General features: G+C 49.7%; 1 protein-coding gene across 2 annotated transcripts in view; it reads right to left on the bottom strand.

Moving 5' to 3' along the window:
- Nucleotides 1–17,332, bottom strand: part of LOC146207727 (brefeldin A-inhibited guanine nucleotide-exchange protein 3) — a 102,439-nt gene that overhangs the window by 17,045 nt on the left and 68,062 nt on the right. For both annotated transcript variants that reach the window (XM_084590042.1, XM_084590051.1), the window contains 2 exons: nt 11,123–11,351; nt 10,058–10,221 (listed from right to left, as the gene is read on the bottom strand). In XM_084590042.1, the coding sequence (XP_084446168.1) occupies nt 10,058–10,221; nt 11,123–11,351 (393 nt within the window). The remainder of the gene's footprint in view (nt 1–10,057; nt 10,222–11,122; nt 11,352–17,332) is intronic.

The following is a 17,332-nucleotide window of genomic DNA, read 5'->3' as shown; positions in this document are numbered from 1 at the left end:
GTCAGTCCTTAGCAAAAGAAAATGCATTACAGGCCGCAAAATCAGCACGCGCAGAAAAGGCTGGATTAAAATATGCGGTGTAAACGATACAACAAGCCCAATAATGGCAGATGAAATATAATGTGAAGAACACCAAATACTCTAGTGAACAAAAGTACGACCAGAAATACAATGTGCGCGGACCTGTACTAAGAGCAAGAAGGCAATTAAAAGGACTCGCTTGAGAGCACATAAAAGAAACCCCAGATGAGGGAATCAATCCCTGAGGAAGGGAACGCAGACTAGGCGAGAAGCAGATACGCAGGCGGCCTCGTCTCACGCGCAGAAAAGGAAACAAAGCAGAAACGGTTCGTTTCGCGCAGTTTTCCGATACAGATGCATCGCTGCACGCGTCACCCTTTCGCCTTTTTTGTTTTCGCCCCAAACCCTTTGTCCTTATTTTTATACGATAAAGGCGATCCTCTGCCGCGAAGTCGTCGACGCATCGTTAAACTCACATTAGAGGCTAATCAAACAGCTCATCGTACTCTCGAGATCCCCCATCGAGACCAAAAAAAAAAAAAAAAAGTAGAAAAAAAAAAACAAAACAACGATGACGACGGGATGCGCGCAATGATTGCGTGGACCAAGAGTTCAAAGGGAGGGGTTGATTACGCCTAAATGAAGCGGTGCGAACAAACAAGCATACGCTGACCGCGAAAGATAAACACGAGCGAAAGGTAACGAAGCTAGCACAGGCACAGCGAAAAAACAAAAAAAAAAAGGCAAGGAAAAGAGAAGGACAGAGGTAGAGAACAGGTACTATAGTGCAAAATGAGCGCACGCAAGCAAAACTCGGGTAATCACACTATTTTCGCTCTTCTATTGCAGCATCATTAACTCCGCGGAGTACCTAATGAACGAAAGAGAAATAAGAATCTAAGGGAAGAGATATTGGTACAACTAATGCGAGAAAAGGGGTTGGTTACGGGGAGCCGACCGGAGTAAAATAGATGAGCCTGAACGTGCAAAATGCTAATCGCTTCTTTGCCACAACCTGTTCAAAAGGAAAGGAGCACGAGCGCTTATGTTCTGTTGTCAGTTCTGAGCACATCCTTACGCACAGATCAACAAACAAAAGTGGTGACGTCGCGTGTGACGCCGTCATTCTTCGTGACGTCATTCTTCATGAGCACTTATGATGCGCGCGCAGATAACTGGCTTCACGCAGAATTCTGCCTGATTTCTGGCTGCGACAGCTCTTAAGAACGAAAGCAAAAAAAAAAAAAAAATATCTCTGTACATCTCCGCTTTATTTGGTTTTTGGAAACATCTTGGCATACAGTTCACAGAATGGCCCTACCAATTCAACCACACTCGTCATTCCTAGGTTTTTTCCCCTCTCTAATTTTGAACGTTTTTCTACCTCCTCCTTTCCTTTCGACCAGTACCTTCTAACGATGAAATTGATACCTAACTTGAGCAAGAACGGGCAGTTAAGTTTCTCGGAACATGCCATATGTATTTTGTAGTTGTCTGAGAGATTTAAGAAAATTCACGAGAACACAACCGCAGCCTGTGCTTCCGAAAATATGACAATGAATCGTGCTTACGCACAAAATCAAGTTACCATTCCCGTGAAACCTTCAGTAGCTTTGCGGTAATCACTAGGCTCCCAAGAAAACGCTACAAAACGAGCAACACAAAATCATTCTGCTCTTTTTTTATGACTTCACCTCGGGCACACCATGCTTGCAGTAAAGTATCCTTTACAGGAGCTGTTCTTTTGTATAACTTCACCTCGGGTACACCATGCGTGCAGTAAAGTATCCTTTACAGGCACTGTTCTTTTTTTTATGACCACCTCGGGTACACCTTGCGTGCGGTAAAGTATCCTTTACAGGAGCTGTTTTTTTTTTTAATGACTTCACCTCGGGTACACCACGCGTGCAGTAAAGTATCCCTTACAGGAGCCAAACATCCCCCACACGAAATCCACTATTAACCCGTTAAACGCCGTATTCTGAACCAATGCCTCAGAAAATAACACCCATATTCATTATATTACGTTTATAAACTAATCGCAAAAATGCAGCCATCTTCCAATTACTAAAACTTCTTTTTTACGCTGGTCCATCTCTGAAGCATTGGCGTTTTTTCATACGTATAGAACGCTAATGTCGCCTTAATGTAGCTGTTAGGGCTGATTCAAACTAGCGACTCGCGGAGGTCGCGCGGCTCGATTCGTTGAGAGGGAGACCCGCGACAAGCGTCGATCGACACCGAGTGTTCACACCGGCGTGAGACTCGCTTCATGAAAACCCCCTCTCCGAACGAGATTTGAGTAAAGAGCTGACTTTCGTGGTTTAATGGCCTCTGCTACCGCGCTCGGGGCAGATCAACTCGGACTCATTTCGAGTATGAATATGTGCAATTATCAGCGAGGAAGAAGATTTTATGGTTATGTCCATATTTACAGGGCTGTTTCGACAGTCAAAAGCGCTCTAGTTCGACGAAGACGGAAGTGGCGGTGGTGTGCGCGGCGCTCGCGGTCTCGCGAAATAGATCACGAAATCGCCTCATGCCCGAGCGTCGAGCACTCGCACTCTCGGCTTCACTCTCGCAATGTTCCTTAACATGTGTGCCCAACAACTGCGGGCGCCGTAAGTAGATCGTGCACACGCGCGCATGCGCTCTTGAATTTTCCCGCCTTGGAAGGAGGCAGAAGCGCTGCGGCTCAGTAGTTTTGCGACTTGAAGTTGCGTCGCAAGAAATCAGTCAGAGAGCGACTCCCCCAAACGGGTCGCTGGCAACTCGTTCGGGTCTCCCCTCCGTGACTAATCGCCCCCTCCGTGACGAATCATGTCGCGCGACCTCCGAGAGTCGCCAGTGTGAACCAGCCTTAATGGTCGATGCAATGAGGATTTCTTCTTGATATCTGAAGACAAGCCTATAGCTGTCTTCAATGTCTTCAGTTTATAGAGAGCGAATTACAGACAAAAAAAAAAAGAACCCTCTTCGTTAATGTTTCGTTTCACCGCGCTAGCTGCTTGCATTAAGCGCTACATGAGCCGTGGAATTTAGGAGAGCATTCATTGAGAAATGGATTTTGCGGAGTATACCTTTCACGTGTACGGCTGAATAACGCGTGGCTGCGTTACGTGATCACGTGACCAGCCTCTGCAAGTCTAGCGCAGCCTCATCGTCTTCAGGTGGGGTACACGCAGAGGGGTTGGGCGAGAGGAGGTAGTCTTTTTTTGCAGGATAGCACCTGGCAAGCAAGCCGCCTCTCGCATCGTGAAATCTTTGTCGTCCCCGGCGAGAAAGTGCTCGTGCTGCTAAGTACAGTTTGACCTCTCAGAGGCCGCAAGCAGACGGAAGGTGGAAGCCTGAAGATATGACACGGGTCCAACATGAGTAGCATGCGCTTGGACGAAAGGGTGACGAAAGCTTTTAAAACAAATCGTCTGTTCGGGAAAATCTGTTCACACAGAAAAAGAAAAGTAACACGGCTGGTTACAGCAAGCACACTTGGCGGCCGTACTAATCTGAATGACCATTGCAATGGGTTGCGCTCAAAGCATGACTCAAAACTTTCCGGATAACGCAATTCGATCCTTCCGAATACGCCAGGGCATCGCCCAAAAGGCCAGGCACGACCGCGGTTTTTCAAAGAAAGAGGGAGAGAGAAGAGAAATCGAACTGCGCCTAGCCCCGGGTTGCGCCCCGATGATCGCGTGCCGACGTCAAAAAACGAACAATATTGCCTAAAAAGTGTGATAAATGCTCGCGGCATGTATATTGCGCGTGCCGCTGAGACCGCTCAGAAATCCACGCACTACGCAAGAGGTGCCGTGCCGTTCACTCCAAGACGATAGCTCCGGTGACCGTACGTCGAAACACGCAGCCGTTAACGTCGTAAACCCTATAGGATCATTTCGGCGAAGACAGAGCCGTAAGACACGATGCGCAAGAACGAAAGTCTGCAAACGGCGGAGAAAGGGGCAAGGGCGAGTAATGTGGTCATGCCGGTCGCTGCACAACAAGAGACACAATGATATTTTCCCCGTTCCTGCCAGTCATTTTTATTGTTGCCTGTCTCCCGGCCGTTATTGCTTGCGAATGTCCTCAGTAACGTAAAAACTTGACGGATATGAAACAAAATTGAAGTCTCGCCACTGGTTTGCGCCTCAATCACACCAAGATTGTGACGGAAGATTTAATTCCATTTAATGTACAATTATTGGCGCAGCCGGCCGCGCACTCCGTTAGGACGCTGCCGTGTTTTGTGCGTACGCTCAAGTTAATATGTTATCGAAACAGCACAGTAACTATCCTTTTCCGTGGTTAACCGTATTTTCACAAGAGAGAAACAACTTTATTTGCCCCAGGTGTCGTGAATTAGGGCAGGTGGGTCCTGTGTGGCCCCCAGGTGGGAGCGACATCCTGGGCCCACGAAATAAAAAGACCTGTCCGGTATACAGACGAGGAAGGGAATAGAAAGAACAGAGAATAAAAGCAAAAGCAAAAAGGACGGCGACAGCGCGAAGGAATGGCTCTCCCTTGCCAGTATGCATACAAAGAGGCGTCATCGCAAACGCCACCTAGACGGAGTTATTTTCTGCAATACATTGTCAAAGCAGGCACCGCACGTGAAATTACGCTCTCCGGAGACTACAGGAATTATCATCTCTCGATCTCGCGCGCTCGCTACCAATGTGAGCGAGAGTGTAACGTCAGTGCTGACGGCAGTTAGGCTTCGGAAGGAGTCCACAGCAGAAATAGACGTTTTCCCCTTGTTCGCGAGGAACGTGACACTACTCGAACTGCAATTTATTCACAGAACACCATCTCCAAATGCAAACACTTCAGTATTCCTTCTACAATTAAGCGCACAGCTGATTTTGATATGGATCAGAATACAAGAAGCTCGAAAGAGATCGAAAAATATTTCCATACATCGCTAATTCCTAAAGTAAAAAAAAAGGACTAGTAAAACAAACTGATCTATGTACACTGCAGCTAAAAGTATGCCGAATAGACCAGGTATATCTTTTTTTTTTTCTTCTTTTCAACAGGAATTGGGACATATCCGTTAGGTGTGGCTAAACATACGGTCTCTGCAACAACCAGGCTATACGGTTTACGCGTAGCACTTACAGCGGAAAACTTACCGTACAGGCTCTACTAAAGGAGTGGAAAGCAAACCATACAGCCCAGCTATGTTTGGCAAACGGGACACGTCAAGCAGCTCTAGTACAATTTTTCCCCGGTTACGCCGGAGAGAACCAGTGTTTTTCAGTGCCAAACGTATCTTACAAAATTTGCTCGTAGCTTTAGTACTACGCATATCACAGTGTACGTGTGCCATCAACTATTGGTCGCAACAAGTCAAATTCAGGTTGGCAAGATTTCTGCTCAGAACGGGGCGACGCGTTCTGCGCACGTACTTCGCTGGGCGCATAACAAACAGGTGCCTCCTCTTCCAGTTGGCTGGCACACGTCGTCGGGCTGCAGCGCACGCATTGCAAACTTACTCCGGGTTGTACTCGTGAAACATAAGGCCCAAAGTCCGTTTAGTGAACGCTGCAGCCCTCCTTGCGGCGAACCGCGTTCGCCATTAAAGTTGAGTGCGCGGCTCATCTCTTCCCTTGTGTGGCGACGGCTGAACGGAAGCCGTTCATTTCGTTCTCAAATCGAGCGGGTTTCAAATTCATGCACACGAAATTTCGCGAGGGTAGAAATCTGCAGGCCAGGAGCTTGCCCGGTCTTTTCTAAGCCTCCTAACGTCGCTGTTTATCCGGAAGTAGATCTTTCTTACTTTCGGCTTTCCTAATGCTCCCCGGTGCACTGTGGCAGAGCATACCTTCGTCTCGGCAGATTCGCCGACCTGTAGTCAACGCAGATGTAGTCAACGCAGGCCTTTTAACACAGCCGCGAGGCAGAACCTGAAGACTTAAACATCCTATCTGCTGGTAAATAAGAGCTAGAGTATAACGTATCTTACAAGTTATCAGGCTTAGTACAGTTGAATCCCGCCACAACGAATACCGCCACAACGAAATTTCCGCGACAACGAATAATTTTTTATTCCCCGCGAGTATCCTATAAGAATTAATGGCCTAAATTTCTCTGCACAACGAACCATTTTTGCAGAGCGTTTCCGCTTCAACGAAATTTTCGCGTTCAAAATCGAAACCGAAACTAGTTTTATTGGCGAGAAGTCCGAGTCAAATCCAAAGCCACATTAAGCATGAAATCACGTGATTGCAGTTCCGCCATTTTGGCTTTGTGTCGTGGTCGCGTTGTTCACTCGCTGCCTTTCTCTTCGACAACGACGAGTTTTCATCCGCAGGACACGATGGCAACGCAAGTGAAAAAACGCAAAACTCTTTCCCTTGAGCAAAAAGCTCAAATAATCGCCCAAGCAGAAAGCGGAAGGAAGAAAGCGGCAATTGCTGAAGACTTCGGAATTCCTGCAAGTTCGCTGTCAACGATTCTAGGCAATAAGGACAGCGTGAGAATGGCACTTGCTTCAGGCACATCCTCGAAGCACAAAAAGGTGACGCGGCCCCTCCATGAAGAGTTGGACAAAGCAGTGCATGCGTGGTTTGTGGAAGCACGAGCCAGCAACGTCCCCCTGTCCGGAAGCATCGTCCAGCAGAAAGCCTTGAACTATGCATGCCTACTTGGCATTGATGATTTTAAAGCCAGCATTGGCTGGCTAAACCGTTTCAAGGCCCGCCATAACATCGTAGGAAAAGTGTTGTGCGGCGAGTCAATGTCAGCAGACGTGGACGGAGCAGCTGCTTGGAAGGCGAGTAACATGGCCGGAATTTTAAGCAACTTCGCGCCTGCAGACATTTACAACGCCGACGAGACCGGGCTATTCTACGAGATGTTGCCGGCTAGGACGCTCGACTTCAAGGGGCAGCGCTGTCACGGCGGCAAACACAGCAAAAAACGCATCACAGTGCTGCTTTGCACAAACATGGATGGCTCGGACAAGCGTCCGCCGTTAGTCATAGGCAAAAGTGCCAAGCCGCGCTGTTTTAAGGGAACTCGTAGCCTACCTGTGCAGTACAAGGCGAACAACAAGTCATGGATGACCCGCGCTATTTTCACCGAGTGGATGATGGCATTCGACCGCGACATGAAGCGGCAGGGCCGTAAAGTTTGCTTGCTTTTGGACAATTGTTCAGCGCATCACTCCGACGAAGTCAAGCTCACTAACACGGAGCTGAGGTTTTTCCCTCCCAATTGCACGTCTGTCTTACAGCCTCTCGATCAGGGCGTGATTCTTAGCCTGAAGCGCGCTTACCGCGGGAGGTAATTCAGCGGCTGCTTTTTAACACTGAAACCGGCCGAGACACGAAGGTGGACTTGTACGTGGCACTGCAGGTTATGTCTGCTGCCTGGAGCACACTGGGGCGCTCAGTAATTGTGAACTGTTTCAGGCACGCCGGATTTGCCGAAGGTCGACCCGTACACTCTGCTGGCCTAACACCAGGCGTTACAGACGACGACGAAGAGGCGTCACCGGCTCCGGGGATCGCGGCCGCCTGGAAAACGCTGGGAGAAATAGGAACCGTGCCGCCTAATCTCGAGCTCGACGAATACATCGGCGCTGACGCTTGTGTTGTTGTTCACGAAGATGTGAGTGATGAGCAGATCATAAAAGCTGCCCGGAATGATAAGGACTCTTCCGATGAAGAAGACGACGACGTACAGGAAGCGCCGGCTGCGGCAACCGCCGTACAGGTGATGGACGCTTTTGATGTCATCAGGAATTTCGTTGCTGTCCGAGACGACGATGTTGCAATGGGTTTGCTGACCGAGTGCGAAAATCGCGTGACGGCGTTGCTCGCCGTGAAGCGTAAGCAAACCAAGCTTACAGATTTTTGGCATTAAACGCCTTTGCTGCTGCTTGGGCAATTCTTTCTGCGTTTCACGTCAAATTTTTGCGATAACGAAGTTCCGCGAGAACGAATTTTTTTTCGTGCACCGTGAATTTCGTTATAGCGGGATTCAACTGTAACTGATGAGTGCTGTAAACGGTGAGGTAAGTGTTGCACCGGGTATACGGGCGCTCGGTCCCTTGCGCTGTGCAGAACCGCAATGACGCAAGTGCTAGCGCGAGTAGTAGCGCCCGCCACGCGCAACCGATATGTGCTATCTGTGAAAGTACGTAGATGTAAGAATGAGAAAACTTCTCTCTGCAGCTTCTCAAAGGTCATGACCGCTGTGTGTGACTTGGGTACGTTTTGCGAGGAAGAACGCGGAGCGGAAACCCATGCACGACGGACATTCGTTGGACGCGATTTCAGCACAAGGCTATAGCGACGCCCGCCTTACCTTAATTGATAATGAACAGGCTACGTCGAACATATGTGTAGACACTTCGTTGCTAGATGCTAATAACAACTAATAAATCAAAATACTTGGGTTCGATATATGCGGGCTGCTCTGCAACAGTGCTACTATTGTTGTATGGCTGACAACATTACGAACTATATACAGACCACTAGGAATAACGATGAAGACTGACGAGCCGCTGTGGATCACACTGATGTTGATACTGAGGACGGCGCGAAAGGGACGAGGAGAAAGAGAAAACAACAGGACCAGGCGTCCAAACGAAAGTACTTCTTGTGGTTCACACGCGGAAATATTATTACGGGGCGGCAAGCCAGTTATGATGTCCGATGACCGTGAGATGATTTTAATGAATCCCAGCGGGCCTAGCGCGAGCGCTCCTGCCCACGCCACAGCCCGCTTCTTCCTCGTCCGTATCATTACCCAAGGTCATCGAGCGATCGTCCCGATCGTGGACGAGGAACTTTGCCGATGTCGATGAGATTCATGGTATGAACATGGGCGTGACTGGATGGTCGAAGGTAGAAGAGGAGGAAGGAAGAAGGCTTGTCGTCATGACTTAGCGACTCCCCTTTCTAGATTAGGCCTTCCTCTAACCATTCTAGTTCTCCTCTCCTTCGGGACAAGCGTCACGGGATATGCCTTGAAAACCAGTGTACGATTCTATTCATGATTACATAATTCCATCAGGCAGATTCCTACACTCGGCGAGACTTCATAGATTTTTCTTTTCCTTTTTATTTTTTCCAAAATTCTAATTAAACACCCATATTTATCTAAATACACCAGTCATTGACCATATATATTTAGTATCTACAATGTACCCTGGCCAAATCCCCGGCGTGGGTATGTGATATTTTGACTGAGGTGATCATAATCATGATTCCCCGATGAATCCTGGTCCAGGACACTTTTGGGCCACAGGTCGCCAAGATCCGATAGCCGAAACCCAGGCACGCACCACATGGCAAGGGCGGGGGGTTTTCCTCGTAAGTGATGTCGTCTTGGGTCGGTAGGGTCTTCGGCCTTCTGCTCAGCGTCTCGACAGTGGGGTCATCAGGTACAGTGAAGTCTTTCGTAGTATCCTGTGGTCATGTAGGTGGCGTCTCGGGTCGGTGGGGTCATTTGCTCTCTCCCTTCGTCGTGTCTTGTGGTTGAGGCCGAGGACGGGGCGGGGGACGGGGCGGAGGAACGGCAGGGTCGCGTCGGGTCCGGCAGGTGGGGGAACAGCCAGGCGATGCGCTTCATGGAACCAGCGGACCACGGCGCAAGCACACACAGGGCGCGAAGCTCTGGGCCAGGATGAGGAGTGATGACGCACCCAGCACCTCCACCAAAATATTAAGGGGCGGCAAGCCGATGAACACAAGAGAACAGAGAACAGAGAGATGATGTCCGATGACCGTCGGATGATTCTAATGAATCGTGGCAGGCCTAGCGCGAGCGCTCCTGCCCGCGCCATAGCCCGTTTCTTCCTCGTGCGTAACAATATCAGCACATGCAGCCATGTCAGAAAAGAAAAACTGTCAGAAGCTGGGTAAAACCAGCTGGCTGACCGTGCTTAAGTACATCGATAGACATTCCTCGTCTCCAGTACAAAAAAAAAAGTGAAGATGACAGAAACAGCAATCGTTTTTAGCAATATAGGCCACATCAGAAGCCCCAGCCGGCACGTCCGCTGAAAAGCAAGAACGAAGCGCACCTGACGACGTAGTTGCTGGGGTTGGCTGCCGCCAGCGCGTGTTCCCGATCGGGCGGGTGCAGCAGGAAAATGAAGGAGCACTCTTGGTCGACCGCCGTGGGCGTCGGATCCGCGCGGCACGAAGGAGCGCCCAGGCTGGCTCGCTGGGCGTCCAGAAGAAACACCTGCGCGAGGCCGAGACCGGTATCTCAGGACGGCAGAGTAAGCAGCGATAACTTACGAGCGATATGCACAGCTAGAGCCCGGTTGTAGCAATGCATTACAAGCGCGCTTTCTGTAACTTTTTTTTCTATGCTTAGTTACGGCAGCAAATGATTTGCATGCCGTGACCTGAGGGTCACTCTAATGCACAAGGTTAGTACGCTTTATGAAAGAACTCCACAGGCGTTCACGTGCGCCACACACACAGACACACACACACACACACACACACACACACACACACACACACACACACACACACACACACACACACACACACACACACACACACACACACACACACACACACACACACACACACACACACACACACACACACACACACACACGCACGCGCGCGCACACACACACACACACACACACACACACACACACACACACACACACACACACACACACACACACACACACACACACACACACACACACACACACACACAAAAGTCATCCTCCGGGTGAAAAAGGTTAGAAGCTTTTAGCGGAAAAGATGTTTCCCACTCAACAAAACATTCATGCGTTCACTTGTGAGACGAAACCTGAAAATAAATTACGGTGTTTTGTAATGCGAAAAAAATTAGGGACGTTTTATTTGTGGACTAGAAATTTCAAAACGGACGCACGAAGCAGCTAACGTCAGCTAACTAGCTGGTTAACTGATTGTAGAATGATATCTGAGGTCAATAATACAGTTACTTAAAAGCAGAATTACTTAGCAAAGACTGAAATAACGTTTACATCCGAATAAAGCGTCATTCCACTACTCAGAGATCCGGTTTAATATCACGCAGTTTCCTCTTTCGGTCGGAAACTGTCAATACGCATTGGTGCATCGCAACTGCTCACCTGTCGACACAGCTGTCGCAGGCGGTCGGCCTCCGGGCGCGTGCAGTCCCTCCGGACGGCCACCTTGGCCTGCCCCACGTCTCCGTAGAAGTTGTCCGAGCCGGCGTGAAAGCACACCATGAGCTGCTGGGCGGCCAGCAGTGTGGCTCGGGACGCCCTCCACACGCTGGACGCCGCCACGCGCCACAGGTCGGGGGACAGTGTGGGCCCGCCGCTGACCAGAAGGTGCCTGCGCCATCGATAAGGCAGAACGAAAGCGAAGAACACATAAGGAAAGCATCTTGGAGGCTATTTTACTGCCGACGCCTGGCGAATCATACGCTAAAACGCACTTCCTTTCCTTCCTCTGCACATTTCCGCGCATCTCTTCGCGTAAGTCCAGATTTGTCGGTGTGAGCTTCGAACTACAGACGATTGCAAGACCCGGAGTGCGTACCGTTCGATCGAGCTTCAGAATCAACCGCCGAAGCTGAAGATACGCCATAGCTACTAAGTCGAAGGCGTGTCTGACTTTGTTGTCTCCTATGGCAACGAAGTGGCAGAGCAGCCCTGCAAGCCGCACCCACGAGAACATTCGCTTCTAGGTTGATCTGGACCGCACATATGATCACTGACGGCCCATTCCTCAAAAGCACCCACTTGGTCCTTAAGACCTCCCTTCCCGAGGGTCTCACGGGAGAACTCCGGCCTTTTGGGTGGCGACATAATACTGTGAAGTCACCGTTTAGCCGTAATATAGACCAATAACATTGTGAGAGAGTAGAACCGTAGGGGCTACACGGTCTGGCGGTGTTAATGATACGATGACAAGGAACCTACCGCGGACACTCGTGGCTGCCGGACTGACAACATTGGATTGCTATCGGTGCTTGCCGCGAAGGTGTTAAAAGGTCAGCCTCAGGCCCGAGCCAAAAACTACGTCTACGGCTGAATGACGGTGAATGCATCCGCTTACCGTAGCAAGCGTGGTCGCTCTATTTCAGAAATGCAATGCTGCCGGATCTATACCGTGACCCTTAATTACTACAGCGCATCATCATGTCCCTGTACCAAGGACCGAAAGTCGAAATGCGAGCGCGGTCAATTAAGTTTCTCCCGAAACGATCAGTGCTCTAACGTATAGTGTCCGCTGGCCGTTTTCTTGCACGCGGTTGGAAAATGGCCTTACTGAAAAATATACGAAGACATTTAAACCACCACGACATACGAGCTCTCATATTTTACCCACTTCTCCAGCCTTATCCATCCATGCGCAGCAGGCAGATCCATCTTTCTTATTTCTTTTCTAGTCTCGCTATATTTTTCCCAGCCGTCCTGCGAAGAGCCCGCTCACATCCGCGGATAACACAAAGACGCAGAGGCGCGCCGAGCTTTCCGGCGTACAAATTGGACGTCGCACGGCTCCGTAAATCCGATTTCGCGCCCCTGTAAATCCGAGGACGAATACAGGGCAGCCGGGACAAAGACGTCGGCGTAAGGCGGTTAGCGGTAAGCGAATGCGGCCGCTTCGGCGGTAAAAGCGGCAAGCCAGCCAGGGTTTCTCGGAAAGCAACGCGGGAACGACCTCACAGCTGAAGGTCTCCACTGGTGCAATACGAACGCTCAAATATGTCGGCGGTGTGAAAGCCCCCTCCCCCCTCTTCCAAGACAATCGTCGTAACCCCGGTATGATCCGGCCGCGAGAAGTTAAGCAGTCGAGCTCCCCTACGGCGGAGAGGTAAGCTGCTCTGGGAGAGAGGTCGCGAAGAACGAGGGACAACTATAACAACCGCGCTATACTTTTGCGCGACCGTTTCGGCTTTCTGGGTTTTACTGCCGCCGCAAAAGAGCTGCGGCGAAAAAAAGAATAATGTTGCCTCGCCCGACTGCGGAAATTTTAATCCAATTTGAGAAGCAACCGTGGAAGGATAGCTCTTATACCCCGTACGGTTTGGAAACGCTCAAAGAAGCGAGACGTAGGAGTTCTGCGCGACCATAATTAGCACGGGCGACGAAGCAAGACAGCCCGCAGTGAGGCGCTGCAATTCAAACGAAGCCTAGCGCACGGAGTGCATATGCTCTACACTGCGGACACAAAGCGCTCCACCTGGAAATTGGGCGAAGTCGCAAGATAGATAGATAGATGGATTTATTGAAAGGAAAAGCAGAGAGGTTGGCCGGAATAATTCAAATCTGGCCTGCTACTCTGCACTGGGGAAGGGGAGAAGAAAGAAGATCATGATGGGTGATGATGTGGGAGAAGGCATATGAAATATATATACGGACACAGTAGCTTGCCTCACAATCGCGAATCAAGCCCGCTGGCGCACAAAAAACGGCAAAGAGCACGGACTGCCTGGACACCCTTCCCTTTGTCCTGCCAAGCGCCCAGCAGCAGTTCCTCCGACAAAGGCCTCTTGTCCAAACGCTTCAAGGAAGCGGCTAGCACACTTCTTTCGCCCGCATACACTGGGCACACCAATAATATATGGTCGCAACTATACATTAGCGATATGCAGATAGGTCGCACAGAGAAAAAAAAAAAATCGCGATGTCACAGTTCACGGACAGCCAACACCAAATTTCTTTCCGCGGTAACTCATGATGATTCAATGGACTCTCAAGTGCCAAAACAACTGTCAGTCGTGAGGCGCGCCATAATGTGTGTTGTATCGGTATCCGTAAGTACCGCTGTATAATAAGATATAATGATATCACCATCATATCTGCTCAGCGCATGTGTCAGGTAGCTGGGTGTGTATATATACGCTTTTCACGTGCTGTACTGGGGGGAGTTCCTTTCGTGCTGCCAGTATGCTTCACGCTTAATAAAGCCGTTTCTTCAAGCCTATGCCTACTTACTGTGGATGCAACAATGTGGGCGTCTCGATTATATCGACCTAAGGAATGTTTAAAGTCACCGAACTCTCCGCACGACGGCGTTTGCGAGTTTGGCTCCATGACAAGGCCCTACTTGTGATTACAAGCGAGGATGCACACAACATACCAATCACAGTCATCAACATGCAGATTTGTGATTCAGTAATGAACCAAAACGTTTGGTTAACGGCCCATTTGAAAGCAGACCAAATTAAATATTGTCCTTACACCCTCACAGTTTATACAGAAACGATGCCAGTAAGACCATCGAATCCTATAAAGTTCCGGCAGTAGCCACTGCTTCTCTCATTCAGGAGCCATTACGATGCGGTCATTTGCACCGTTTATACCCTACTTTGGATGGGCCTGCAGACACTGCTCACACAGAACAGGAAGAAATCGAGGTACGAAGCTGCCCTGAAACGCCCGTCTGGCTTTTCCGGAATAAGATGGCAGCTGTAAATAGCGATACACCTCGTCCACGCCGATTCCGCCTAGCAGACGAGTGTTCTATATCGTAAATGCACCAGCTCCCCCTTTACAGTGGGCAAATTGAGAGGCAAAGTTTGCAGACGGCAGGAGCAGCCGATTATCGGCCTTTTTTTTCTTTCTTTTTTTTTTTCGATTACCGCAGTTCCGCACCGTTGGTGTGGTGACATGTTCCCTCGCTCCCGCCAGGAGAGCCCACTAACAGGCGTCGTGACGCCTCGTGGTGTAAGCAGTGCCCAAAATGGAGCGCAGTGGACAGAACAACCGGACAATGATACGCCATTTTAGTGATGTAGAAAATGAGGCTCGCTCAAAAGACGCGTAAACGTGCGCTGCTGACTTTTTCTGGACCTCTCTTCTGAACTGTAAGAATGTAAAAAAAATAATAAACATGTCAGCTGTGTAAGCCCACATGTCCAACATCTCCTTCTCCTGTTCGTAGCTTGATGCGTCCCGCGACCGGTGAGGTCCATTTTTCACACTATGCGTACGTAATTGAATAGGCCCGCGTGCAAATCAGCGCGTTAAAACCCTTAAACCCTGCTCAGGCGCGTTCAGCCGTTAGCTTTGTATACGCGCCGGACAAGACGTCCTCAGAGGCGCGTGAGATTATAAGAATCACGCCTCGTGTTAAACCGCCCGCGCCGCACGTTCCCGCGATGCAATTAACTCGCACTCTCTCCAAAAAAAAAAAAAAAAAAAAAAGAGCCTTACTACTGGTCGAAACTCGGCACTCGGTCGAAAACTCGAAACGCGGTACTATACGTACAGCCGACTGCTCATACCGAGCAAGAGTGCGCGAAACAATAAACCGGGGCAGCTCAAAGGGTGCGCACACGGTCGGCGTAATGCAGGCGAGTCACGCGCTAGCTGGCCCCCGTGTTTCCTCGAGGAACTCAAACGTCCCGCGTGCAAAGGAGTTGCGGACATGCAGCGCGCAATTCCGTCGCTGAAGTGCCGGGGCAGCCGTATACGCCGTCGGGGCTAATGGGGCGCGATGAAAAATGAAGCCGGACCCGAAGACTAATTTCGCAGAAGGAGCAGGGACGGAGGCGAGCAGTCGCGCATGCCAACTGGACGGTCCAGCAGAGTGGAGAAGTCGACACGTGGCCGCTGCCCACGCCCCGCTTGCCCAAGCTGTTATAACGCTTTTATAATGGCGTCCGCTGTTACAGTGGGCTTCGGGGACAGCGTCGAGCATGTACGGGTTAGGGACGTCCGTTTCTAAAACGAACACGACTGAAGGCTGACCAACAGCTTGGTACTTAATGAACCCATGTACTGTCCGGCCTCCCTCTCTACCTCTCTCCCCTGCTTTTTTTTCTTCTTCTATCTTACCAGGGTCACTGCGCAAAGCTTGCTGATGCAGTAATCGCAGCGTAAAGAGCGGGACAGAAGGGCGGCGGGAATTTAATCACAGCCCCAGGAGAGTAGGAAGCCCACGCGAAACAAATTGAGCGCGGATTTTGAGGGAAGAGCTGCGCATGGAATAAACGCAATGCGAGGAGACACGGGGTGTCCCCTTGGGCCACTAGCGTTAAAGGACTGTGAATGCAGTCCAGGAAAGTTTCGTATATGAATTGTTTTCACGTCATACAGCGGCTGGTACTATGATAGACGCCGTAGTGAGTCTCCAGAAATTTCGGTCACTTGGGGGTTATTTAACGTGCGCTGACACAGCACAGTACACGGGCGCCTTGATTCTCGCCTCCACAGAAAAGCGGTCGCCGCCGCCGGAGTTCGATCCCGCTTTCTTGTGTACTATACTAGTCGAGCGCCGTAGCCACAGCCGCCGCGGCGGCACGTTGCCCAAGAAAATGGATCCTTAAGAAGGCCACATTACATATGAAAAAGAAAGAGAGGTGTCTCCTTTCTGATCTGAACAAAACCAAAGCGCGGACGCACAACGATTACCACATTTAAACAGCGAGAAATGTGCTGTCAGCTACTGAAAGTGCGCCGTATATAGAGCCGGAAATACTGCTCTGCCTTAACAAGTCATACAAGAGAAGCCCGGTTTTGCTCGTTTTCTGTTTTTCAGCAACTAAACGCCAGTTATTCTACAGCGTGGTTTTAAACGAAACTACTACTTCAAATAATGACAGCATTCGCCCTTTTCGCATACATTATGCACTCAATCCGCAAGGAACTAATTAGAAAGAAAGCTTCTCAAATAAAATATCCGTTCAAACGAGTGAAGCTGTGTTTTAGCATGTGGTTAAACTTGGAGTTACGCGATAGCAATCTGCATGGCTACACTTAGGTTCGTCCTGAAAGTAAAGTAATGCATTTTGCACAGAGTAGTTTACTATATATGGTTTCAGCTTGATTTATACCATAGGGGAATGACTTCACGTATGAGTACCCCTTGCCTCTCGTCGTTGACCCTTCTCATTCGGGTTTAGAAGACTTCTAGCGGTGTGACATCGTCTCCACGTCAAACTCTGCGGCACACCGCCGTCACAACGTTCGAACGAATATTCTGTTCTAGCAACTAGCTGTTGTCGTTCGCCTCTACTAACTACAGTTTTCTTCTTTCTTCCTCCTTCTTCCTTCCTCCTTCTTCCTCTGCTTCCTCCTTCTTCCTCCTTCTTCCTCTTCTTCCTCCTTCTTCCTCTTCTTCTTCCTCTTCTTCTTCCTCCTCTTCTTCCTCTTCTTCCTCCTCCTCTTCTTCTTCTTCTTCTTCTTCCTCCTCCTCCTCTTCTTCTTCTTCTTCCTCCTCCTCCTCCTCTTCTTCTTCTTCTTCTTCTTCCCCCTCTTCTTCTTCTTCTTCCTCCTCCTCTTCTTCTTCTTCTTCCTCCTCCTCCTCTTCTTCTTCTTCTTCTTCCCCCTCTTCTTCTTCCTCCTCTTCTTCTTCTTCTT

The sequence above is a fragment of the Amblyomma maculatum genome, chromosome 1 (assembly GCF_055883805.1).
Source record: "Amblyomma maculatum isolate TAMU_Amacu chromosome 1, ASM5588380v1, whole genome shotgun sequence".
Classification (NCBI taxonomy): Eukaryota; Metazoa; Arthropoda; class Arachnida; order Ixodida; family Ixodidae; genus Amblyomma; species Amblyomma maculatum.
Note: the sequence above shows the minus strand (reverse complement) of the source record. Positions and strands in the feature narration are given on the sequence as shown.